The 22,598-nt window shown below is 44.1% G+C and overlaps 1 protein-coding gene across 1 annotated transcript in view; it reads right to left on the minus strand.

Moving 5' to 3' along the window:
- KIAA1217 (KIAA1217 ortholog) overlaps positions 1-22,598 on the minus strand; it is a 283,978-nt gene that overhangs the window by 15,377 nt on the left and 246,003 nt on the right. Inside the window, exons 10-14 of the mRNA XM_081818914.1 lie at positions 11,763-11,938; positions 7,056-7,186; positions 6,357-6,504; positions 4,102-4,549; positions 1,462-1,645 (exon numbers count right to left, since the gene is read on the minus strand). Coding sequence (XP_081675040.1) covers positions 1,462-1,645; positions 4,102-4,549; positions 6,357-6,504; positions 7,056-7,186; positions 11,763-11,938 — 1,087 coding nt within the window. The remainder of the gene's footprint in view (positions 1-1,461; positions 1,646-4,101; positions 4,550-6,356; positions 6,505-7,055; positions 7,187-11,762; positions 11,939-22,598) is intronic.

A 22,598-nucleotide genomic window follows, 5' to 3' on the forward strand; every position in this document is an offset into this window, starting at 1 on the left:
GTAAAAATGATAGAAACCAACATTTGCAGGTAACGGCTTGTACCCTTATGCATTTCTGGTAGCCTGTACATTAGTGGACTCTTTCTGACAAGAAATCAGGCCACGTGTTAAAAAAACAAAAAACAAGGGCATCTGGCTGGCTCCGTCAGTGGAGCGTGCGACTCTTGATCTCAGGGTCGTGAGTTCAAGCCCCACGCTGGGTATAGGGTTTACTTAAAAATAAAAACAAAAAGAACAACAAGAACATTTTAACTGAGTGAAAAATACTTTGGAGACTAATTTTTTAAAAATACTTCATGCAATTTTTTTTTTAATCTGAACGAATAAGAAGCCCAAACGCGGTAAATTAACAAAATGTAGTGTTATTATTTTTGCTGTATAATCATGGAGAAGGAACAGTTCTAATTTATAACGATTTTTTATAATTTACTTGTGATTCTAAAACATCCAGGGACTATCTGACAAAATTAATAATGGGAAGAGCCAGATTAGGCCAGATAGAAATGGAAGGGGGTAGATCCTTACCCATGAGAAATTCCTCACGGGAACTCTGGGAGAAAAGCTGTCTTGGGGAGAGCAGAGCCGCCCCTCCCAGGCCCCCTCCTTCCCGGGCACATGCTGCTTCACCCTCCAGGTCCCTAAACAGGCCTCACACAGCCAGCAGGTGGGGAAAGGAGGTAGAAAAACTTAGCATGGACTGATGGGGAGAGTTTCCATGAGTGGGATTTTAGAGCAGCTTTGGGGAAGGAAAACCTGAGACAGGGTTTCAGTGGTTATAAACTGTATCTACTTTCATGTTCCTGGACATGCAAGTTAGGATGGCGATTCCTTTTCAAATTAATTTTAGTTCCTGGACGAGGCGTCAGTGAATGTGGCTCCGAGACACTGGGCTGCAAGTAAAATCGTGTCTTTGTACACAGCTCTGAAATCAGAGTAAGGCGTGGTGCTTGTTGGTTGGAGATTTAGTAGGCTGGGTTTTCTAACAGTTATTTTATGTTATTAGTGACACATCGATGCTTAACTTCCATAGTTTAGTTGGTTCAATATACAATCTAATAATTTTGATTTAAAAAATGCCATTTTGCCTTATGATCTAATATCCCCTTGGGAGCTCATAAAGGCTGGCTTTTTCTTCCTGCAGCGCATGAAAAGCTCTTACTTTAAATGCAGCCCTCATAGTCTCCCAGCTGGCGCTGTGAAGTGTCATAAATTCATAGGAAATGTAGAAGCTAGGGATCTAAATTCTACCTTACTGGGCACTACTCTAGTGCCCTAACGCAGAACACAGTTTCCCTACTATGGTTTTGGTGAAAAAGTAAGAGTGAGAATCTAGTGATACCTGAGGATTTGTGCTTCCAGGTTCACAATTTTATAAAATTCTTGAGAAGTGAGGGATTGGTCCTGTCGGCCAGCATGTGCTTAAGTGGGCAGCCAGCCTGCTCAGCTGGGTGAGCGCCTCACCTGAAAGTTCGAGCTTGTCTCCTGGGGCATCACCCTTTGTTTGCGGGCCCAAGGCTGGTGGCATCTCCAGGTTTGGAATTGACTTCATGATATTGGCCTGAGCTTCTTCTAGTAGCTTCTCAAACTCTTTCCCGTTATAGTGGTCCAGATTTTGCCTTTTCTCTTCCCATTTCCTTTCTGCTTTCTGAAAGAAAATTGCAAGTGAAGAAAGTTTAGCAACCAGAGGGAAAGCTAATTAGGGATTTCATGTCGGTGTAGGGGGAGGTGTGACACAGGTAAAATGTTGATAAAGTAAGGCTCTGGTGTGCGTGCTGAGGGACATTTTTGTACCTCAGACAAACCTGCCTCTGTGCTCGCTGCCACGTAAGCCCAAGTGATTGATATTCATTCACAGAGAAGCAAGCTCAGAAACCCAAATTCATTCATTAACTGATTATTGAGCATTTATTGCTACTTTCCCAATAGTAGTAAAAAGGACACAGGGATATGCTTTCAAAAGTATGCATCCCATAACCAAGTTTCTGTTCATGAAACTGAGTTTTCATCATAGAGGAGATGTGCAAACGGACAAGAACAAAACCAAAACATTCATTGGGAACAAAGACTCCTACACCTCCAGTCCACGTTTGCCTAAGAATTGCTATATGGCCTCTGGGTCAAACGTTCTTACATGTAAAATGGGGGTTATTTAGATTACCTCTAAGCTCCACCAAGCTCTACAGTAGGGAGAAATACATGAAATGCATTTTTGAATACCCGTACATTTTTGAAAAGAACATTTTCCTGTGATTCTAGGGCAGCACAGGAATCATTCCAGATGGGCCGCGGGGAAATCTGCAGCAGGATTACTAGGACCCCACAATGTAAAAATGGGAAAAGACAGAGGAGATCGCTTTCTTAGCACACTTTACACAGGAGATGCGAGGGCCCAGGGAGACGAGGATTTGTCCAAAGAGTCACGCTGTGTAAACCCGAGTCTCCACCATCACCATCCTTACCAACCCCTCCTCCGCTTTCTTTGTCCTTCCTAGCATTTATTATTGTCTGGCATACACTGGTTCTCGATCTCTCCCTACAAGCAGGTACGTTTCTTGAAAGCATGGGCTTTGTCCCTTCAGTTCACTGCCTGCCCCAGAGCCTGTAGGGACCTGGTTGTGAAGGAAGCTCCCCCTCATTCGTCAGCAATGGAGTGGGCAGAAAGGCCCAGGCCTCCTTTCTGCGGATTGGGGCATTTTTAGAGATGACTCTCAAGTCGAAACTTAAAATACACACACATCAATGATAACTGTGCCCAGTGGGTTCTCAATAGATATTTGTTAAATAAACGGGTCGTCCTACTGACATCATTTCCATATGGACACATATGAAGGGGCAGATCCACTCATTCTCAGGAGGAAACAGGTTTCCAGGCTGCGCCCCTGCCCTGCGGGGCAGGAGAGGATCGAATCGTTGTCAGGCAATCACATTTCACCCCTCCTGTGAGATGCATTTTGTGAGTGGCTGGCTTGGATTAGGGCACAGCTATGACTTGGGAGCAGGCAGAAGCTACCTAGCGTTCAGAGGCCCGGTTGCCAGGACCGCGGCTGTGGCCATTTGAAGAGGTTATTTTTCTCTTGAGACCTGCATTATCCACTGCCGACCTGTGAGAGAGGCAGGAGGGTCAGGGCCAGGGTCTGGGGTAAGGAGTGGAGGACACAAGGGGGCAGGAGGAAGGGGGAAGCAAGCTGTGCTCCTCGGGCATGGACACCAGCTCTTAGATAAAAAGAATCTTTAAAAACATGGCCTGTTTTCTGTTCTGTGACGTTAAGGCCTAGTTTTCTCTTTCCATTTTGACAGTCTCTGCCTTTCATCCCAAGACTAGGCTAACTACTTCCTATCCCGCACCCTTAATCCTAGACCCACCTCCTTAATCAAGTCTGTACATTGTTTCAGAGTGATTTTCTCAAGATGCTATTTTTTATCACCGGTCCAAGCAGCAACATTTTTCTGGATGCCCACACCATGACCCTGAGGCATCTCAGACTGCCCTGCAGCTTGTCTTGCCAGGTTCCTCTGCCCCGTCTTGTTCCCATTACACAGGTTTCCTCGTGTCTCCCTTTGCTCCAGCTGTCCTCTGCCCCAGCCCACCCTCACCACCCTGCTCGGCTCACCCAGAGTCTACTGATTTTCCGAGACCACTGGCAAACCCTCTGCGGGCCTGCATGCACCAAGGGTAAGCCTGGGCCTGCACGCGCTGGCTGGGGAGCGCTGACTCACACTTCTCCCCAACTGCACGTTCCCTGACATCCTGCTGTAACTCAAAATCAGTGATCATGGGAGACTACACCACAGAAATGGGCAAATTCTACAAATCAGGGCGTTTTCCCCCCCAGAGAGCCGGTGGTTAAACACTTCCCAGCATAGCGGGGCCTCACCTTCCTACCCTTCTTGAAATCCGATGACCTTTCTCTTAATCTGGCCACTGAAACCCATTTATAGGGCTATCTTTGAGATAAATGTTTATATATATTTGACAAAAATCTATCTTTGATACATATACACATATATATATTATCTTTACAATCAGACGATAAATCTTCAAGGGAAAGGACCAGGTGTTATTCCTTTATGGGGCTACGAGAAAGGGAAATAGGACCCTACCTCAATAGACACTGCCCTATTCTTGGCACTCACGCTGTGGATTTCCTCGATGAACAAGCTCTGCATGGTGGAACCGTTCATGGGCGTCTGTGGGGACTGCGGAGCCTGAGCGGACGGCAGAGCGGAGGTCCCTTCCTGAGTGGTGGCTGGAGGGCTGGCCGGGTGGGGACCGGTCCCTGCAGGCAGGTGGTGAGCCGGGTTCAGCAGGGCGGCCGAGAGCTGGGAGGGCTGGATGAGCACAGGAGAGCTCTGTGCGTGGTGAATGGTCAAGGGCACCACTTCCGACTTCATGTCGCCGGGGACTCCTGCCACGGGGAGGGGCTGGCCTGAGGCATGGGGTGCCTCCTCCTGGTTCTTCAGGACTTCGGCGGCCGTGGCCTTCTCCATCGCCACATACTGAGCGGCCTGGGACGCATCTGTACCTTTCAAGAGCCCGTCAGTGACGTGTCTGGGAGAAACCAGGCACAGCAACATTAACTCTTAAAGTGGGTAGCTTGCATTTTATTTTTATGGCATGAACTCGAACGCTGTGTTATCCCAAACCCAGGCAAGCTATTCTTGCAAAATTAAGATGTTCAAAAACCCAGAGTTGCAGCTCAGGGTTGGGGGTTTCCATAGCAACTTCCTAATGCCCTCCAGCTGCCTCCCAGCTGGCTCTGATAGCTGTGTTCTCAGTCCTTCCCTCGCGAGATGGTCTGTGTCTTGCTTTCCACTAGCATGGTCTTGCCCAGCCGGATGCCGTCCTGTCACTATTTGTGTGGTGGCGCACAGTGAACATGGGACTCTAACAATAACTCCTGTACCCAATCCTGGCTGGACAGCCCCTCAGAGAGGCTCACTTCCAACCCCCAAAACTTCCTGAGCCCTCCACGTTCTCCTCTTTGCACTGCTGAACCCCCGGGGAGGGCAGTTCATACAACTGAGCCTTGAAAAGCGTGGGGCTTAGGGGTCCTGACCCCCTACACAGTTGAAAATCCACGTGGAACTTTCGTTGCCCCCAAAAATCTTAACTGCGAATAGCCTACTGTTGACGAGAAGCCTTACCTACATCATAAACAGTTGATTCACATATATTTTGTATGTTATCACTGTATTCTTACAATAAAGAGAGAAAAGAAAATATTAAGAAAATCACAAGGAAAAGAAAACACATTTAGAGTACTGCCCTGTATTTATCGAAAAAAATTCCTACACAAGCAGACCCGTGCAGTTCAAACCCGAGTTGTTCAAGGGGCAACTGTGTTCTAATTCCTTGTGCCTTCTCATCATGTCGCTCAGCCTTGTGTGATCAGGCTTCCCCACCTGGACTCAACCTCGCCTTTCTGCAAGGTCAACAGTGACTTCAAATCTAGCAGCTGGGTTGGTCCTCATCCTCCTCTGCTTTTTGGGGTCATTTGATGCTATTTGTCGATTTCAAAGGACACGGCTTTGGGGTCAGCCAGACCTGTGCCTGAATGTCATCAGTCCTGCCATGTTCTGGCTATGATGTTGGGAACCTTACCTTTCTGAGCCTCAGACAGTTTGCTATAGAGTGTAATAATGATTAGAATGAGGGCAGGAGGATGAGAATGCTTCCTAATGCTTTCCTCGGGGGTTACTGTTAGGATCAATGTAGTTATATGTCAGACAATGTCAAACTTGACCGATAATCTTTAATCGGTGCCTCGTTTTCTTATTAAAATGTTCTCTCTCTCTTTTTTGTTTTGAAAAGAAGACATTGCATTTAGTGACTTTCCTCTGCTACTCACTTCTGTTTCTTTTACCGACGCTGGATCAGTGAAACAGATCCCCAAGGATCTGTTCCCCCCTTCCTGTCTCATGCCCTCTCCTTCACTGCCACCAGTCATCTTCATGAAGATTTAGAACTTCCAGTTCTAAATCTCTCCTCCCACCTGCCACGCCCCCCCGCCCCCGAGTTAGGCAGCACCCCGTCCCTGATGCCACCTCTTGAACTTCGGAGCGCATTTCTCCTTCTAACTGAAGGCATCTGTGCTTCTGAAGTGAAGATGGCTAGTAAAATACTGTGATCCATTCTTCAACTTTAAAGTGTTCCTGAAAAGAACCACCTTCTAATGATTTTTTTTAAAGAAATGTTTACTAAGTTTACTAATCTTAAGCTCTAGGCTGTGCCCATCGCAGCCAGCCTGTGTTGAAGAATCAGGACCTCCAGTCATAGTGCAAAAGAATATTTGGGGTGGAAGGAGTCGCGGTCTCTCCTCAGGACATTTCCCCACCCCCAGGGGAGGCCCGGTTACCTCCGCAACATGGTCAAGGTGTCGGTCATGCTCCGCACCCTCTGCAGGAGACTGTCCAGCCTGTGGGGCTCCTCCTTCAGGAACCGCACGGCCTCCACTTCTATGCGCAAGATGGCTCGCATCTTGTTTTGTAAGGTTGGAAATTCTCCTGCAGGCCAAGAACAGATGGTGAGTTGTAGGAGAAGAAGCAGAACGAGGAGCCCCCACCCCGCATGCACACTGGATAGGCTTGGAGGCGTGGGGTTCACTGGCCACCATGCTCCACACACATCTTCAGGAGGCAGACACCTGTCAGACAGAGCTGGGTTCCAGGTGACCTCGGGCAAGGGCAGGGGTCCTCTGTACCTCATTTCCTGTCTGCATATTTGGGATAAAGGCAACTATCCCTTAGGGTCATTTGTAATGAATTTGGCACCTGGCACACTGAAAGAGCCCAGTGGAGAAAAACTGTCATTAGTATCGTTTAATCCTAAGTCTCCCAGCACCCACTAAAATAGAAGGTCCAAGAAGACAGGGATATTTGCCTATTTCGTTCAGTGATGCATCCCAAGTGCCTAGAACAGCGCTCGGCACACATAGGCGCCTGATGACTACTTGCACGCACACATGCATAAATGAATGAATCCTTCACTACTGGACAGATTTTTAAACACCCCAGGAGACAGGCTTCAGACTTCTCCCTTCAAGGAGGAGGCTCACCTTTCAGGGTAGCTACAGCTTCTCCCACTTGCCGCAGGAGGAAGGCCCCGTCTTCCACGTCTTTTAGAGTGACCGCTCGGCTGGCTGATGTAGAGTCCTTCTTCAAGTCTTCAACAAAGTCTTCCAGCTCACTGTGAGGGGGAGGGCAGAAGCAGACCAGCAGATGGGAGTGAACACCGAGGTCCCCAGAAAGGACAGCTGCAGTAGCAAAGGGCTCATCCCAGCCTCCCCTGGCCTTCTGCTAAGATGGCAGCTCATGAGGGTAGCTTGGTTTGGCTTAAATATTCTGCTGAGGTGTAAGGCAGGTGCAAGGAAGTTTCCCCAGGCCCTGTTCATGGGGACGGCCAGGTTGGCCAGAGGGAAGATGGTGGCTAGTTGACAAAGGGCCCGTTCTTTCTTTTCGGTGGGGATGCTGCTGCCAACTGAGGGAGGGGTATATGCACTTTGTAACGTGACAGAGGGGATGGAGTGTGCGCGCTGGAGCGGGGAAAAAGGAAGGGTCCTGGTCCGGTTATATCGGCCTTCTAAACTTGGAACTTGATATTTGGGGCTGGATAATTCTTTCTTGTAGGGGCCTGTCCTGTACATTGTAGGGTGTTCAGCAGCACCCCGGCCCTCTACCCACCAGACGCTAATAGCACCTGCCCCGAGCCTGTGACAAACAAGGATGTCTCCAGACATTGGGACATGTCCGTCGGGGGGGGGGGAGGGGAGGAAAGCAAACTTGCCCCTGGTCAAGAACCTCTGGCTTACACTGAAGATCTCATCAGTAAGGACTGACTTTCTGCTCTAAGCTACAGAGGTTAGATGATCACAGATCTGATTTCTGGTGTGTATGTGTGTGTAAGAGAGAGGGTGTGAGAGAAACGTGCACGCATATGCGCGTACACACACATACACACACACACACCCTAAGGTACTGCGAGAGCTCCAACAGAACTGAATGAAGGTCTTCCAAACCAACCAACCAACCAACCAACCAACCAACCAAACCGACAATATCCTGTCTCCTGGGCACATTAATAACTGCATCCTAAACACGTTTGTATCACTTAAATTTGCCTGTAAATCTGACAACAGAAAACATCTCTTAAAGGTGGAGGAAAAGGATGTTGAGAGATGAAAAACCACTAGGTGGCAGCAGGTGACCAGCATTCCACCTGCCAGGGCTTAGAGCAGGTGGGGAGCAGAGAAAGATGACACAGTGGATCTGCAAAACAAAATGGCCTGCCCAGAGCCTTCCCACTAAGTGGGCGTGCAGACGGGAGTTACGGATGGCACAGCCACTGCGGGAGGGATTCAGGCAGGATGAGATGTATATTTCACAAGGACCATGGGGCAAACAACAAATTCATCCGCCGTACAGAAGTGGGCTTTTTGGTGACGTCTTTCATTCCGTTATGGCAAATGGACCCAAACTGCCTGTGATCCCTTCAGAAGAAATGACACAACTTCAAAACCAGAAGGGAAAGCCTCATCTGCTCCCCGTCCACATTTGTGAACTATGGAAAGGTAGCTGGTGTTCTGTGAACCCACCCACAGCAATTTCCTACAGCTACCGCATCCCTGAGGAGAGAATGTGTGCCATCCCTCATAAGAGCTCTAAAAATGGCACCTCTGTGTGGAAAAGTTATTTTCCATTTCATCACCAAACTGAAATATTTTAGTGTGCAGTCCAGTCCTTCCAAGTTTTGAGGGAAGAGCTAAGACCCAAATGTTATCACGGTTCCATTAACAACCCCAAAGCCTGCCAGGCTGCAATTAATACTCCTAGGAGCTATCATCTGACCCAAAGTCAGTCTGCCTAAAATTCTATTTTAATCTCTTCTACACAGTGTGCCTCTTGGATTTCCTAACTCTGCACACAGGAGACCCTTAAATGTCACAGCTTTTCCTTTGTTGGTCAAGGAATATATACAAAAGTGTATTGATATTATTGTATACAACAATGTCACTTCTGTTCATATGCTTATGATATGTTAGAAAGCAGTTGGATCAAATTTGTTCATTCACAATGTAACTGAGATCAGCGAGCTAAAACGAATGCTGAAAACAAATTTTCAGTGTTACATAATCAATATGACTTTTGAGATGTGAACTCTGCTCAAAGGAATGCCAGATGTTCACGGATGCTGTGGTTTATATGTAAATCTGTTCTATTTGTGTAAGATGCTTTTTCTTCTACCTTAGTTAAAAGGAAGCATCAATTTGTTGAAATATATTTCATCTGACTATTATTGGAAGAGGAATGATCTTGATTCAATTTCTCTCCACAGTTCTAGACCCAAATTTCATTTCTCTGCCATCTGAATGGCTCACCAGTAACTTACCCTACCTAGCATGACGCCCAAGGGAACTTATTTTCGTGTGTGTGTGTGTGTGTGTGTGTGTGTGTGTGTAAGGGAAGAGCAGGGGAAGGGAGGGGAGGGAGAGGAGATCATTGTTTTCCTAATGTCCCAGAGTTGAAATTTCTGGCTGTCTTTTGTAACCCGCTCTCAATCGCTACTCTGATCCCTTTGCATTTAATTTCTCTTCCCTTTCCTATTTCTACTCCATGATTCAGGCCTTACTGACTTTGGACTGGACTGTTACTGCACTTCCAATATGGCTTCCCCGATGTTTCCCCCTCCATCAGTCCTGCACGTGATCCCCAGAGGGACCTTTCTGAAATAGAGCTCTGACTTTGCTATGTCCTTGATCAAAAAACCTCACTGGTCTCCTCATCAGGCCGGCAGTAACTGTCAAATGTGAAGACACTTCAGAGTCTCCCCCTGTAGCTTTGTGACACGCATATTCTCAAGCTCCATCCACAGAAGTTCTGAATCTAGGTTGGACCCAGGAGCTTCCATGAAAAGCCAGGGATCCAGGTTTCTGTTACATGATCTTCCAATCTCGGTAAATACAGGCCCCACAGACATCGAGCAGACATGCCGGGCTGAGTGTGGTCTCAGATATGGGCAGTCACCAAACAAGCGGGAATGGCGTTACCCAGAAATGAGATCTGATCTAGCATATTGCACCCCACTCTCCTGCCAAAGTGGATGATCTGCAATTCTCCAAGGACACTTTGCGCCTTCCTGCTCCTGAGACGGGCTGGTTCACAGGCTCCCTCTGCCCGGGAGCCCCCCAACCCCTGCCAGCCTCCACTGATGGAACCCCACCTGTCCTCCAGGCCATCCTGGTTCAGTTTAACAAACCATTTGAGACCCCACTACACACATGGCCCCGCCCTGGGCCTGGGAGCACATGAAAAATAACTTATTTCAGGTTAAATCTTCTTGATCCCTGGGGCCCAGAGGAATCTCTCCTTTGGGTAGGTTCACCCGGCACCTGGGAGTCATCTGTTTTGTGCTATACACATACTCATAGGTTTGGCTTCGTGAGATTGGAGCTCCTCGTCTGCCCTGTGCTGTGCATGTCTTACCCGTGTGCGGCCTGCCCACAGAGTCCTCCCCACTGGACGTTCCCCATTCTGCCTCCTACCTCACTCTTGGGCGGGGCTACTAGTCTCAGGCTAGTATTGACATACTAAAGATGCTTTTTCTAGGCCAGAAACAAGACTCACCTCGGCTCCTCAAGAAACGCAATATTTAAAAGAAGAAAATTTCCTTTTTCATAATTTAATTGGAAAATTGATGAAATATTCTTAAAAGGCTATGTATTTTACAGAAGTTTTCAAGAAGAATCTTAACACCGAGATTTAGACAACTGGGCTGTCACAAAAACATTTCCGACAAAACGACCTTATCGCCTCACGGTGGGTGATCAGCTGTCTACAAATGCACGAACTACATAAAATTTTGGAAGCGATTTTGAGATGTCGGTGAACGGTGGCCACATTCCATTTTTCAGGAAAGTAAGAAGTCTAATTGATTTTTGCCCCCTGTGGACTGCTACTGAGAGGAACATTCTATTTTTAACGAGACATGCTGGGTTGGCATCTGAGGTGGTACAAGCTCAAGTATCAAATAGGTGATAGAAAATAACACTTTCCATCATGGAGACTTCTGGACCTTCTGCTCATGAGAAGAATGTGAACGTTGCTTCTTTATAGTCCCAACTGGGGAGATTTAAGAAGTGAATTACTGACAGCAGGAGAACCCAGAAAAATTACTATTCATGATACTAGAAGGTGAAATCATTCTATGATAAATCTTCATTGCATAACAACATATATTACCATAAAAGATGGACCTGCCCTAGTGACTGGGGAGTAATTAAACTGCTCATTTCAATAGTGGGACTTGATAGATGCTTTCAATAAGAACCTCACAGAAGATTGGTAACATTCAAGGAAGGATCTTTCGTTCCTGGATCAGACATACTTTACCTCTGAATTATTCTTTCGCGCTTCTAACTACAGTTGAATAATAGGAAGATAATTTTAACCCTGTTATTCTGGCTATTAGTTTTCATTTACTGAGATTAAAGGCAGACTTCCCATTTACCATTGGGTCTTGCCATTTACTTCCTTCAATTTGATGTGTCGCTGAGCCCTACACAGGAGCATGGTGCTCGGGCTTTTAAAGAGACGAGCGCAGGTAAACTTTCTGGGTCTGGATGGAGGGGCGCTAAGGGTCCATGGATGCCCAGAATGGGCAGAACTCTAACTTGTATACAGTGGGTGCTCAATAAAGAGAGCAGGAGAGATCACCATTGAGGAAGGGCCCCGTCGTCGGCAACACGTAACAGGTGCCTGGCACTCACCATAGCTTCTTGACGATCCTCTCCTCCTCGTGTAGGTATTTCTGTCTCTCTTGTTCCACCAGGACGCGCTGTCGCTGTACGGGGTCCTCCAGCCTCTTCATCGTTTCAATCACTTTGCCACTGATTTCCAGCTCAGCCTTCTTCATCATCGCCCTCAGCATCTCCTGGTTCTGCAGCTGTCGGACAAAAGAAATCAACCTCAATTGGCTCTGCCTGCCTGACAGAGTATACAACTGACTGCCTGAGTCTTCAGAGGCGGGTCTGGGGAAACAGCCCTGCAGCTGAGTATTTATTTCAGCGAGAAAGGGAAGGAAGGGACGATTGTATATAATATCATTACTTCAACTGCCATCTGAGGTTTGGATGCCAACTGATAACAAGACGTTCGTGTCTATGTCTGCAAAAAAAAAAAAAAAAAATAGGAGCCTTTCTAGACACTGGTCAATGCCTCATGGACATCAAGCATAAACTCTCATTGACATGTTTTTATAGGGAGCAGCTGAAAGCACCAGCTTTGGAGCCACTTGTTTTTGATGGTTTTGTAGATCTGTAGATGTGCCTGGGAATCATTTGCAAGCCCCGAACTGAGACACAGAACTGAGCGTGTGATAATGCAAAACCCAGTGGCCCAACCCACCCTCCCTCCTTGAACCCATGTGACCTTAGAAACATCACTTTCTCTTCCTTTGTGCAAGACTTCAGCTGCAAGAGTGGAACCTTTAGGAATATGGTTTACGGTGTTAGGAGAAGAACATCTGTAACATTAGGAGAGGTACTCCCTGCACCAAAATATTTCTTCCTGCCTACTCTAGCCTCCTCCCATCATAGTGACTGAAATACCCTTATTACTTGGTCTTTTAGATCTCCAAGGCTTTTTTTTTTTTAAAGATTTTATTTATTTATTTGACAGAGAGAGAGACACAGCGAGAGAGGGAACACAAGCAGGGGGAGTGGGAGAGGGAGAAGCAGGCCTCCCGTGGAGCAGGGAGCCCGATGTGGGGCTCGATCCCAGGACCCTGGGATCATGACCTGAGCTGAAGGCAGACGCTTAGCCCACTGAGCCACCCAGGCGCCCCCCAAGGCTTTTTTTTAAACCTTTGACCCTCTTCACCCATTTCTCACACCCCTTCCTCTGGCAACCACCAATCTGTTCTCTGTATCTATGGGGTTTTTTTTTTATTCCACCTATAAGAGAGGTCACATGGTATTTGTTTTTCTCAATTTGACTCATTTCACTTAGCATTATGCCTTCACAGTCCATCCATATTGTCACAAATGGTAAGATTTCATCCTTTTTTATGGCTGAATAATATTCCACGGTATATACACACCTAATTTTTTTATTTTTAAATTTTTATTATTGAAGTAAACATCCAATGTTATATTAGTTTCAGGTGCACAACACAGTGATTCAACAATTCTATACACTCAATGCTCAATACAGTAAGTAAGTGCAGTCAACGTACACTATTATGACAATATTATTGACCATCCACCCATTGATGGACACTTTTGTTTCCATATTTTGGCCACTGTAAATAGTGCAGCAATGAACATGGGAGTGCATATATCTTTCTGAGTTACTGTCTTTGCTTTCTTTAGATAAATACCCAGAAGTGGAATTGCTGGGTTATATGGTAGTTCTATTTTTATTTTGAGAAACCTCCATATTGTTTTTTACAGTGGCTACACCAATTTACTCTCCCACCAACAGTGTATGAGGGTTCCTTTTTCTCCACATCCTCGCCAACATTTTTTATTTGTTGTCTTTTTGATACTAACCATTCTGACAGGTGTGTGGTGATATCTCATTGTGGTTCTCATTTGCATTTCCCAGATGATTAATAGAGTTGAGTATCTTTTCATGTAGCTGTTGGTCATCTGTGTCTTCTTTGGAAAAATATCTATTTAGATCTACCCATTTTTAAAAACTGGATTGTTTGGGTTTTTTGGTATTGAGTTATACATACTCTGGATACTAACCTCTTACTAGATACATGATTTGCAAATATTTTGTCCCATTCAGTAGGTTGCCTTTTCATTTTGTTGGTGGTCGCCTTTGCTGTGTAGAAGCTGTTTACTTTGATGTAGTCCCATTTTTTTTGTTGTTGCTTTTACATTTGGTGTTAGCTTCAAAAATTCATTGTCAAGACCTATGTCAAGGAGCTTACCGCCTATGTGTTTTTCTAGGAATTTCATAGTTTCAGGTCTTACGTTACAGTCTTAAATCCATTTTAGAGTTAATTTTTCTGTTTGGTGTAAGACGGTGGTCCAGTGTCATTCTTTTGCATGAGGCTGTTCAGTCTTCCCAGCACCATTTATTGAAGAGACTGTTCTTTCTTCATTGTATATTCTTGGCTCCTTTATCATGAATTAATTGACCATATATATGTGGGACCATTTTTCTGGGCTCTGTATTCTGTCCCATTGATCTCTGTGTCTGTATTTATGCCAATACCATTCTATGTTGATTATTATAGCTTTGCAATATATTTTTAAGTCAGGGAGTGTGATGCTTCTAGCCTTGTTCTTTCTCCAGATTGCTTTGGGCTATTCAGGGTCTTTTGTGGTTCCACTTTGGATCAAACCCAAACCCTGGCTACTATGAGACTTTGGCATGTTACTTAGCCTCACTTGGTCTCCATTTCTTTATCTTTAAGGATGAGGATTCACCTCCCTTACCAGAGCTAGTCTGAGGATTAAAGGAGATACTGCTTGATATAGAATAGGTACTCAACAAATGTAGATTTGGCTCTGGACTATTTCAGTGTATCAGCTAAAAGAGAATCTGTGTCTGTCTTGTTTATACAGGTCCATATACCCAATATCATGTAACCACAGGCCACTAAAACATAGTACTTGATGTTGATGGTTGCAATGATAATGATTCCAGATGAGCTCAAGGCTCTTGGCAATTTACTATCTTTCCCTGGATTTTATGTAGGCTGCTTGCATGCATAGTATCACAATATCCATATAATTTTCCATATAGTTTCCAGAGCACTCTTGTTTCTTACCCCAGAGAGTATACGATCTGTGGTTTGCATCTGGCTTCACAAGAATCTAGTCAAATACCTGAATCCTGTTTCTAAGTCCTGTTATTAAGTATTTCTCTGGGGCAGGACAGTTTTCTGATAGCATATCCATCAAGTGAATTTATTCAGTCAGCCTCAAAGATAGTAGTTACATTATACCTATTATATTCTACCTAAAGTTTCCCTGAAATTTCAATTAGCTGTTATTGGTTTGTTTTGTTTTGTTTTCTGGTTTCATGGACTGTTGGACAACTATCATATATCACCTCCTGGGAGTGACGTCTTTGTCAGTTGTTCATTATTTGTGCAAATGCCATCTGACCATGCTCATGCTACCCTCAACTCAACACTTCATCATGTCATCCGGTTTTGCTGAATAAAGATAAAACATTTCAACACGAGCAACAAGCAGAGCCACCATCCTGTTCCAGCACCAGCTCTGTACTGATTACCTGGCCATCCAGAAAGAGATTGCCTGCGTTCAGTTTCCAGTTTTACCCCTTAGTAGCCATGTGACTGCGGGCAACTTATTAATCTCTCTGTGTCTATCCATAAGAAGGGGCAATCATCGTTCATATCTCATAGGCCAGTAATGGAGATTCAGTGAGGAAATAAAGTGCTTATCACAGCGTCTGGCACAAACCTGGCCCCGGGGGTGGGGCCTGCAGTTTTGTCTGGGAGGGAACCAAATAAAAATGTGCCACTCTTGGGTTACTCCTCTGAATGACTCATAATTATGCCCTCAGTGCTTTTGCTAATAATGTCTTTTTATTGTGGTCTTAAAAACAGCCAGGATACTGCAGAAAGTCACCACGTATGGAAACAATGCACGGAGGGCGAGTCCCTCCCTTGCTCTCTGCAGCTGCAGCTCTGCCTACGAAGCACAGGGAAGTCTGGCCCTTTCCCACATCACCCGTGTCCGCACGTTACAGGTAGCCGGCAATCCCTGGTCTAGCCACACCATCGTCCTTTCTGTCCTTCTGACTGGCTAGGCTCCTTTCTGCCACAGGGACTTTGCACCTGCAGTTTCCTCCATGTTGTTAATTTTTGCTCTCCACAGAGCCTCCAGGACCCAGGGCCGCTCACAGCAGGTACTTGATAAATATTGATAAATGCATGAATTAGGCACTAATGCTGATAATAATGAACAAAGAAGAAATTCCTTCCTCGATGGTAGACGTAAGGGCTGACCCATGGGCTCAGATATGCCTTGGACTCAGCTCTCACTCCTGCCCTGCTCTGACAGCAACATTGACAGCTACCAAAATGACACGCTTAAATTCAGTGCCATGGGTCAAATCCCACGGAGCTATTTCCTTCGAAGAGGTGGGGGGATGCGGGGTCACAGGTATGCATGGAATAAATAAGTAGATGATTAAGTGTGCTGAAAAGTGACTGACACCTGGGTCCTATCCCCCTGAGAGATTCTGATTTAATTGGTCTACTGTGCAGCCTGGGCATGGGGAATTCTTTCAAATTCTCAGATGATTCTGATGTGCCACAAAGGGTAAGCATTACGGCCTAAGAAAAGGACTCTCCAGTGGATAGATGATGTCACCATGCCATGAGCTCTGTACACAGCTCTCTGTCCCGAACCCTCCCGCCAAATCTCACAGACAAGCTCCAAAAAAGTTATGGTCCCGTTAGCAGTGGGTATTTACAGTGGCTATTACGCTGGAAATTATTACTGGGATATTTAAAATTCTTAAAATTGGAATCTGGAAGATGGGCAAAGTGAAGTCCCGAGAGGTTACGTGACTTGTTCTGGGTCCCTCGGTAATTAAGGGTAAAATCAGGGTAAGAACCGAGTGTTTTGAATTCAACCTGGAAATTTTTCCAGCACCCCAAGTTGCTCCTCTCACAAGGCAGGGACGTGTCTGTTTTATTCCCAGCCACAAGCCCAGTTTCTGGCCCACAGTAGGTACCGAACACATATTGGCTGTACACATGAATCTCAATCGAACCTTACTCATAAGCCTACAGACACAGCAGAAGAACACAACTGTATGTAATATTCGAGTTATTGGACTGGTAACATGGCAGATTGCATTCAAACTATTCCACTTGAAGAGGAGGTGTGCCTAGCATTCTGGGTTACATGATCCTCCTTCCAGAAAGAGGGGCTCACCAGAGCTAGCTGGAGGGAACAGCACAGTGCCGGCCCCACAGGCAATGATGAGTTAATCGTGAAGGAATAAGCGTACGCACAGGTTCTCCTTCTATTTTCCTCTAGCCCCCACCCTCCTGCCTGGTGTTCTGGACACTGTCCCCAGGACTCAGGACGTCCCTGTTCATCCGGCACTGTGTGAAATGCCAAGCTGAAGGCAAGATGCAGATCCACATCTCTAAGTGCTTCAAATAAATTAGTCATTAGCAGTTCATATTATCACATGTATTTTTGCTTAGCAATGATACCTACATGTCAATTAACTTAAAAACCCCTATATTTGAGAGTTTACAATCAAATATACCCATTTGGTATACACATCAGTGAATTTTGACAAATGTATAGACCAATGTAACCACTACACAAAGAAGACAGACAGCATTTTTTTTGATCACCCTAGAAAACGCCTTCATGACCCTTGGCAACCAGTCCCCCACAGCCCCCAGCCCCAACAAACCACCAATTTATTTTCTGTCCCTAAAGATTAGTTCTTCTTCTTCTCCACGGACATATACATGAAATGACACAATATGTAGTCTTGTGGGTGTGGCTTCTCCCTTCAGTATATAGTTTTTGAGATCCAGTGTGTTGTTGAGTGTTTTAGTAGTTCATTTTTGTTAATGCGGCATGGTGTTCCATTGTGTGGATAAATCAACTACATGGATTTATATTGTATGTACTAACATTTTTATATGTTTGCATACTGACTTGATTCTGGTGATCTTGCTTTAATTCACTTATTTCTGGTAGCAATTTTTGTAGTCTTCTTGATTCTATATATACACAACCATGTCATTTGTGAGTAAAGCCAATTTTACTTTCCTACTTTCTTTTTCGAGCCTTATTGCTCTGGCTAGGATCTTCTATACAGTATTCAATAGAAGTGAGAGCAGCCTTCCTTATTCTTATTTCTGATTTTATGGGAAATGTGTGTAGTGTTTCACCATTAGCTATGTTTTCTGTAGGTTTTTCAGACTTCCTTTATCAGGTTAAGGAAGTGTCCTTCTACTAGAGTGCTGAATATTTTTATCATCAGCACTGAATTTTGTCACATTTTTTTCTGTATTTATTGAAATGATAGGATTTTTTTTCCCATTAACAGGGTTAAATACATTGATTCTTTTTTTTTTTCTCATATTAAAACAATCTTGCATACCTGGGATAAAAACCAGGATAATATATTATCCTGTTTATATACTCCTGGATTCAATTGCTAATATTTTGGTAATGTATAATTTCATGGGGGATGTATATTTTCATGGGGGGTATCGGTCTATGTTTTCTTTTCTTATAATAAATCTTTGACTGGTTTTGCTCTTAGGGTAATGCTGGATTCATAAAACCAGTTGGGAAGTGTCCTGTATTTTCTGGAGTTTTTTTTTTTTTTTCCTTTCAATACTATAGAGATGTCATTCCATTGTTTCCAGACTTAACTTTTGTCTTTCAGGAGAAGTGGGTGTTAATTCTTACTTATATTTCTCTATAAGTAAGGTGTCTTTTTCCTCCCCACCTCTGGCTGCCTTTAAAATTTTTCTATTAATTCCTTTTCTTCCCCCCTGGTGGTTTGTTGAACTTTTTTGGTCTGTGGATTTACAGCTTTCATCACATTTAGAAAAATTCTAGCCACTATTTCTTCTAATGTTTTTCTCTTTTCCCTGGACCATTTAAACATTGTTCCACAAATCATTAGGTTTTGATTCATTTTTCTCCAGTCTTTTTTTCTTTATACTTCAGTGTGAACAGTTTCTATTGCTATGTTTTCAAATTGACTGATTTTGTTTTGACAGTAATAAATCTTCTATTAAGTCCATTCAGATACTGTGTTTTTCAGCCCTTGAAAGTTACACTTAGATTTTTTTTGTATCTTTCCTTTTCTTGTCTCATTGTGTTCATGTTTTTCTTTAAATCCTTGAGAATAATTATTATAGCTGCTTTAAAGTCCTTGCGCTGTTCTTGTTAGCCCTGCCATTAGTGGTTGCTTTCCATCAACTGATTTTTCTTAAGATTATGGATCACATGTCTAGTAATTTTTGATTGAGTGCTGGACAGGCAGTTCTAGATTTTGTTTTCCTTTACTGATGGAGTTGCTCTGGCAGATGGTTCAGTTACTTGTGGATCATTTTTGGTCTTTAGGGACTTGGTTTTAAGCTTTGTTAGGGTGAATCTAGGGTAGTCTTTACTCTGGGACTAGTTTAGTCCCAAGACTGGAACATGGTTCTTCTCTGATCTCTATTAAATGCCCCAGGTGACCAGTGAAGCCTCTTGACTCTTGCCTGTCAAAGTATGAACATCTTCCAGCCCTGTGTGAGCTCTGGGGATTTTTTAGCTTAGAGCCTCCCACTCTGTTTTTGCCTGGCTCGGTGGTCTTTCTCACTACACACGCTTATTATCCAATGACAGACCACAGATTTATATAGTCTTTTCTCTGCAGAGCTTCCTCTTATTTGGTATTCTATTCCACAAATTCTAGCTGTTTCAGCTCTCTAAAGTTTGATCTTGTCTTCTCAATTAGGCTGTCAGTGCTCTGCCTGGTCATTCCTTTCTACATCATGATCCGAAAGTGCCCCCAGGCAGAAAGCTGAGTCAAGTGTAGGTTTCACTTTCTTTGCTTCTAGTCTCCCAAGGATTACAATCCTGTGTTGTCTGTTATCCAATGCCTGGAAATAGTTATTTAATATATATATTTATTTTTCAGTTTTCTAGTTGTCAACAGTGGGAAGCTAAGTATAGTTACAGTTACCCTCTCATTCAGGAAACATTAATTTATTATAAATGCTATGCCTTGACATTTTTATAAAAATACTCAGGAACAATGTTCTTGGCCATATAAATATTTAATTAAATAACTTATCCCTATCAATGTCCAGAGACTAGGAAACTACCTAAAACTAATTCCACCCACCTCAAAATGGACATGTACCTCACATACTAAATCCTGATTTCTTAGGTAAAACCTAAGATTTCTTAGGTAAAACCTAAGACTATAACAGTGTCATATAGTGGGACTGATCTTCTGTCCAGCAGTGACACTGAACAGTAGTTGTACCATAAATCAGGAAGTTTCATGATGATAGCCAGACCCCAGAATGACTCCTGACTACCTGGTTAAGTTTCCTGGGCTGCAGGGAACAATGTATAAGATACTTGGTCACAACCACATGTTATCTGAGAGATGACTCCCCATCTTAGACAGCCTCTGTGTGAAGGTCTATCTAGGGCTTGGTGAATTGTATGGCACTGAATTAGTCCCATTAATTATTTCTGCCCAGTAGGCAAAAATAGATCTGGTCAGCACAGGCCAAACCCTAGCGTGCTTTTCTCAGGGATACACAGTCCCATGATCATCTTTTTTGGATGTCAGAAGATAAATGAGACTCTGGCACATTTTTATGAGGCACTATCTTATTTAAAAAGACACCTTAGGATAACTGTATTGAATCATATCATTTCAAATACGAGGTCTCCGTGTACTGTTATGTTTCTTTTTTATGTTGATATTTTACCTCCTTCCTCTCTTAGGAAAGCATAGTAAATTCTCAGTAGTCTTAAAAATAGAACGCTAAGTCCAGAATAACCCCCCCCTTTTTTTTTTTATTTATCAGGAGGCAGAATAAGGAAATAGGAACCAAGGGAAAAAAAAAACTGTGGGAATTAGAGAAGTAGGATATATCCATTCTCTCTTTAGGCCAAGTCTCATCTGGCCCTCACAGAACTTCTATCACATCTTCTAGAAGCTTATCTCTCCCCTCAGCCCACATGAGGGACAGAACTGCAATCACTTTGGTGGATATGGAATTACTTTGGGAAAATCCAAGTACTGTGGCATTTTGGAAAAAAAAGATGTAGCTCATCATTTAGGAAAAGTAAGCTTTTTCTAAATCACACAAGAAAAGGTAATGGATAAAGATAATCATCTTTTGAAAGAAACAATTATTAGGTACAAGACCTTCACCTGTCCCTTGTCCATTGTTGCCAGCTAAGTGCTGACCCAACTTTTACCTTAGAATGGGAACATGACAATATGGAAGTTCTATATAGCTCTTGTATCTATTATAACTAAGGAGAGAACACATTCTCTTAGCCACTGGGAATGGGGTCCATCATTTGAAGTCAGGGTTTTGATGTCATCAGGTGTGTCTTTCATGCTTACAGGGTGGTGGGTACCCCATCTGTTTCTGCTTCACCCTTGTGATAGCTGAGATCTCAATATTTCTAAGAGGCATCTCAAAGGACTGAGCATTCATAATACCCACGAGCAACAGTTCTTATCCCAGAACATTCTAGAATCACCAGTGCCTGGCCTCTGGTTCACAACAGTGAAGTTAAACTCTAGCAGTGGTGCTCAGGTACCAATATTTTTGTTAAAGGCCTCAGGTGATTCTAATAGGTAGCCAAGATTGAGTACCATTCTCTTAGACCAATAATTCATATGAAATTGGAGAGCAGGGAATTACATGAAGAGAGTTTTAGTGGTCTTCATCTTCTGCTTAGGCTCCTTTTGCCTCCCTTGACATTCTTTTTGCCCTATAAACTACCAATCCCACTGTGTCCTCATCAAATTTCTATTCCTGAGAATAATCCATCAATTCTGAAAATAAAATGTTCAAATAGGATATGCTCTACAGTCTAGGATTTTCCAGTGATTTAATTATCTAATTACTGGAGCTGGCTGCCAAGCACAAAAGATTTCATTCAGTTTCACTATTTTATAACACAGTTCAAAGAACATTTGAATTTCTAATTCAGTTTTTGTTCTTTGGAGACTCTTCCACGAAGTTTCGTATATCTCTAATGATAGTTCCATTATTGGACTTATAATCACTTTGGAGTTGCACTTCTTTTTCAGTGTATAACACATATGCCGAAGGAGAACTGGTGCTGAGATGGCTTAATTATTCCACACTGTTTTTGTCTTAAATAGATAGACTCCCCTGACTGAAAAGACAGAGGACTGCCAGACGTGAAAGCTGATGGGGACACAGAAAATACAAAGACCAAGGTAGAAACAGCAACCACCAGTTGGGAAACAAAGTGTTTAAGCTTTCCCTATGCCTCTGCTCTTTTAGAACTGCATGAACTTCAAAGCTCAAGAGCACATTGGCTTTGTTCTTTATACCCCCAGAGTGCGAGAGGCTGAGCAATCCTGGGGCAATAAAGGAACCTGTGTGGTTAAGATAGCATTCTCAGACCTTGACCGAAGGACCCGCACTGCTTGAGGAGCGATGATTCTGAAACCGAGCCACCACAGTTCAAGGTTTGCCCAGGGTGGTGGGTTGTGGGGAACCTCCCCGACCCCCTCGCCGGCCAGAAAACCAAATGCCAGGGTGCTGCTACGGCCACACACATCAGCCTCCGTATCGAATGTGCCACACTTCAAAGGAAGCCTGGTACTTAGGCTAAATCAATTCCACCTCTCCCCCCCATACCAACACCTGCTCACTTTGGAAAGCACAAAGGAGATTTAGGAATCCTTTTTCTCACGAGGGTCCAGTGAGGAGCGATGATTTCCAAATGGCCAGCAGGTGGCACTAATGGGCAGGAGCAGCGTGAGAAGGGGCTTACCCTCCAAAAGTCCCAGGGAAGAACCTGGGACCCGGCAGACCCATTCTGGCCAGCACATTTGTCGTTTGACCT

This window comes from Leptonychotes weddellii, chromosome 5, assembly GCF_054177405.1.
Source record: "Leptonychotes weddellii isolate Sample4059 chromosome 5, ASM5417740v2, whole genome shotgun sequence".
Lineage (NCBI taxonomy): Eukaryota > Metazoa > Chordata > Mammalia > Carnivora > Phocidae > Leptonychotes > Leptonychotes weddellii.